At 42.2% G+C, this 5,107-nt stretch overlaps 1 protein-coding gene across 1 annotated transcript; it reads left to right on the top strand.

The window, feature by feature from the left end:
• Positions 1–3,072: 3,072 nt before the first annotated feature.
• Positions 3,073–4,320, top strand: LOC110280482 (uncharacterized). Its single transcript, XM_021141543.1, has one exon. It carries the CDS (start codon positions 3,073–3,075, stop codon positions 4,318–4,320), a length of 1,248 nt encoding a protein of 415 aa, XP_020997202.1.
• Positions 4,321–5,107: the final 787 nt, after the last annotated feature.

Genomic DNA, 5,107 nt, shown 5'->3' with positions numbered 1-5,107 from the left:
TCTCCATCCGCTTATCTGAAATTCCCACCAATGAATCTGCATAAGTGTTCTATCCCTTTTATTGTTTAATTCCTTAACTTACAATTTTCGAAAACCCATAAACAATTTTAATCTGCCTGACTGAGATTTGCAAGGTGACCATAGCTTGCTTCATACCAACAATCTCTGTGGATTCGACCCTTACTCACGTAAGGTTTATTACTTGGACGACCCAGTACACTTGCTGGTTAGTTGAACGGAGTTGTGAATTCAACCAGTGCCATAATAATGATTTCATACAAAGACAAACAACTTGAAGAGAATATGGATCACAATTTCGTCCACCATTGATGTTACATTGATGAATTCTATGTTTGTTAATTGCTTGATTGTATGTTGATAATTGTTAGTGGGTACTTGTAGATTTCAATTTAATTGCTAATTTGAACATGTCTTTTGTCAATGCTTACCAAGTGTTCGATGAATTGTTTACTTTGAGTATGGAGTAGTCTTTTCCACTCTTGGCCTAGGTCAAGGGAATTGGGTGAACATGAGTCATTGAGTCTCATGGATTTGATGATTTGAGAGCCCTTAGTGGTCAATTTGATACTCATTGACGCCAACCCACTACTAATTTAACTAGTAGGTAGGTTGGGACTTATGGGTTGATGTGACCAAAGCCATTTGACATACTTCAAGTCTAGGGGTAGATATCATGTACTTAAGACTTTGAGGGTAGACTTAATGAGCTTGGTTCCTCATAATTGTCAAGATATAGTTGTTGGACAAGGATTGTAATCCCAATTCCCATGCCTAGCCAATAGTTGCTTTTATTATTCATATTTGAAAACCAATTTTCCAATTCAATTGCCTTAGATATAGTTACTTGCTTGGTTTAAAGTAGAATTTAGTAGAATATTGCTTGTTCATTGGAGTTGCTCAAGTTTGCTTAGATAGTTGAATTAGTTTATTGCAATTTAAGATTACCTGCTTGTTAAGATTCCCTTTTATTTTTATGCTTATAACTCACAATCCCGGATTTCTAACCAATGTCAAAGCACATGTTTGCCCATTCCTTGTGAGACGACCCGAGGTTTGAATACTTCGGTTATTTCTATTGGGGTTGAACTTGTGACAACCAAATCCCTCTTCTAAATTTGACCTCCCGAGGATTGTTGGTGGTAGAGCTATACTTACAACGCCATTTTATTAAAGAGAATATTTACCAATACACCCTTGGGAGACGTGTCAAATTTTTGGCGCCGTTGCCGGGGAATGGTTGCAACATATGCCTTGATATTGGTTATGTGAATATGTGAATATTGTAGATATTTTGCTTTTTCAATACTTAACTATAGTTTAGAATTCTTTTGCATTTGTACTATGACTTTCAAGTTTGATGACTCGGTCTCAACCGAATTCTAGCTTAGCCAACTTTGATCCCGGGATCGAAAGAACTTCGTTACACACTCGGCAAGCTAGAAGGTGATTGGACTATACGCCTAGTACTTCGGCCTCTCTCAAGGGAAACACCGAATCACTAGATGTCACCGAGAGTGACTTGGAGTCCACTACTTCCTATTCTTCTGTTGGCACTACTGATACATCTTTGCATCCTATAGGTGAGCCACACATGGCGGAGCCACGCCGGATCACTTTGCATGAGCAAGGAGCTCCGGATATCATACTCCAACCGTTGCAAGCAAGGTATCCTAACCTTGATCCAAACTTTGAGTTGAAGAGTAGCTTGATAAATCTACTCCCTAAGTATCATGGGTTGCCGGGTCAAGACCCCATCTGACATTTGAAGGATTTTCATGTTGCTTGTTCTACGGCTCGAAGAAATGGAGCCGATGAGGTAGCAATCATGGTTTTTGCCTTTCCTTTTTCTCTTGAAGCGCAAGCAAAAACATGGTTCTACTCGCTGCCAGATGATATTGTGACTAATTGGGATTTCTTGAGAAGAGAGTTTCTTGATAAGTTCTTCCCACCGGAGAAGACCGAGTACATCCGAAAAGAGATTTCGGGCATAATGCAAAGAGACCAAGAGAGTATGTATGAGTATTGGTCTCGGTTCAAGAGGCTATTGGAGCCATGTCCACACCACGGAATGACCACTCGCTTGCTCATTAGCTACTTTATTGGAGGTCTTTGTGCGGACGATAGAAGATTGCTTATCGCCTCTAGTGGCGGTTCCCTTTTGAAAAACAAGACAGAGGGAGAAGCTTGGGATTTGATAAAGGATGTTGCTGAATCTACACAACATACAAGAGTGAGAAGTAACTCCCACAAGGGTGTGGTAGAACCGCCCCCCTCCGAAGCAAGTCTAACCAAGGCACTTGGGGATATGACCACCATCCTTACACAAATGCAAAGAGATCAAAGAGAGTACTACTCCATCCAAGCTGTCCAAGCCCCACCTCCGGTTGCTCAACTTGAAGGCCCTCCTAGGATTTGTGGGTTGTGCTCTAGTACCACACATTACACCAACCAATGCCATCAAATTCAAGAGGAACATGCCCTTGTGGTAGCCAATGTGAATTACAACAACCGTCCACCATACCCTCCTCAAGGTCAAAACAACTACCATCAAGGTAGTAATCAACATTAAGGGTGGAGAGATAATGTACAAGGAAGCAATCAAAACCAAAGATGGAACAACCCTTCTTCTCATCACAACAACAACCAACCTTCATCCCAATACCACCATAACAATTCCAACTACCAAGCCAACCAAGCCCACCCTAACCAAAACCAAAACAACTACACCAAGTACCAAACACCACACCATAGACAACAAAACCAAACTCCTCCATCTTCCAATAATCAAGTTGATGAGCTTAGAGCCGCTATGGAAAAACGAGATGAGATCAACAAGGCTCAATTTGAGGCTTTGAACACTCAATTGGCCAATCTCATTAACATGCTCTCAAAAATGAACATGTCAAGCCAACCACCAACTCCCAATAACAACACCACTCAACCCTCAAGTTCCTCCAGCCTTCCATCCCAACCCCAACCAAGCCCAAGAGGCGTCTTAATGCCATTACTCTACGGTTGGGGACTACATTAGAGGAGATACCTCCAAGGGTCATGGGAGAAATGTATGAGGAAGAGGTAGTTGTTGGAGCTCTACATAAAGGAGAGGTGGTAGACAAAAGGCATGAGGAAGAAGGAGTAAACCTCAAGGAACCCAAGAGGAAAGCCATAGTTGATGAGTCAATTCCCATTTCATTTCCTTCTATGGTGAAGAAAGCAAAGAAGACACCAGAATTTGATTTGGACTTGCTTCAAGTGTTCAAAAAGGTCGAGGTGACCATACCACTCCTTGACGCTATCCAACAAATTCCCAAGTATGCAAAATTTTTGAAAGACTTGTGTACACACAAGAATAGGTTAGGAGAATTGGAGACACTATCCTTGGGTAGCTCGATTTCTTCCTTGATGGAACCTATTCCAAGAAAATGTGGTGACCCTGGACCGTGCTTAGTGTCTTGTCGTATTGGTGGATACACTTTTCATGATTGTATGTGTGACTTGGGAGCTTATGTAAGCATCATGCCGCTGTCCATCTATGTGCGGTTGAATTTAGCTCCATTGAAGAAGTCGGTGGCGAGGTTTGCCTTAGCCGATAAAAGTGTGATCACAGTAATGGGAATAGCTGAAGATGTACTCGTGGCAATTAAGGATTTGGTTTTTCCGATTGACTTTTACATCCTTGAGATGCCTCCAACGGAAAGTAGAAGCTCATCTTCCGTCCTACTTGGTAGACCCTTTCTCAAAACCTCCAAATTCAAGTTGGATGCCTTCACCGGTATATATTCTTTTGGGGTTGGAGACAAGACTATCAAGTTCAATTTAGAGGAAGCCATGAAACATCCTCCTGAAGAACACTCCATGCTCCGATGTGATATGATTGATGAAGTGGTAGCGGAAGTGCAAGAAGAGGATCATGAAAAATTGTGCTACCCCACTATTGAGGAGATGGATGACCAAGAGGATGAACCTGAAGAAGTTGTCAAGAGTGAACTCCATGAGCTTGATGGAAAAGAACCTCATCTTGAAACAAAAAGTGAATTGAAGCCCCTTCTATCTCATTTGAAGTATGCTTTCTTAGAAGAGAACCAAAGATTTCCGATCATTATTGCTAGTGAGCTCTCAAGTGAAGAAGAGGGGAAGCTCCTAGATGTTCTCAAGAAACACAAGAAAGCAATAGGATGGAGCCTATGGATATTGTGGGAATTGACCCCCGCAAGTGCATGCATAGAATATTTCTCCAAGATGGAGCCAAGCCAGTTAGGCAACCGCAAAGGAGACTCAACCCCACCATCCTCGACGTAGTGAAGAAAGAGGTTACCCGACTACTGGATGCGGATATCATATACCCTATTTCCGACAGTGAGTGGGTAAGCCCGATTCAAGTTGTCCCCAAGAAGTCGGGCATCACAACGGTCAAGAAGGACAACGGAAAAATGGTCACTAAAAGAGTACAAAATGCGTGGCAAGTATGTATTGACTATAGAAGATTGAATGCCGCCACACGAAAGGACCATTACCCCTTACCCTTCATCGATCAGATGTTAGACCGCTTGGCAGGTAAAACTCACTACTGCTTTCTTGATGGATACACTGGCAACTTCCAGATACATATTGCTCCTGAAGATCAGGAGAATACCACGTTTACTTGTCCATTCGGCACCTCTGCCTATAAAAGGAAGCCATTTGGACTATGTAACGCACCTGCTACTTTTTAGAGGTGCATGATGAGTGTCTTCTCCGATCTAATGGAGAATTGTCTGGAAGTCTTTATGGACGACTTCAGCGTTTATGGTACTTCATTCGATTGTTGCTTAGAGAACTTGGCCAAGGTCCTTGTTAGATGTGTTGACACCAACCTTGTTTTAAATTTTGAAAAATGTCACTTTATGGTACAACAAGGTATAGTGTTAGGACATGTAGTATCTCATGAAGGCATTTCTGTGGACCCGGCCAAGGTCGATGTTATCACTACTCTGCCTCACCCCTCATTCGTGAAGGAGGTTCGCTCATTTTTGGGACATGCAGGATTCTATAGGTGCTTTATCAAAGACTTCAGCAAGATTGCCTTGCCGTTATCATGCCTACTCCA

Source organism: Arachis duranensis, chromosome 4 (genome assembly GCF_000817695.3).
Source record: "Arachis duranensis cultivar V14167 chromosome 4, aradu.V14167.gnm2.J7QH, whole genome shotgun sequence".
Lineage (NCBI taxonomy): Eukaryota > Viridiplantae > Streptophyta > Magnoliopsida > Fabales > Fabaceae > Arachis > Arachis duranensis.
Note: the sequence above shows the minus strand (reverse complement) of the source record. Positions and strands in the feature narration are given on the sequence as shown.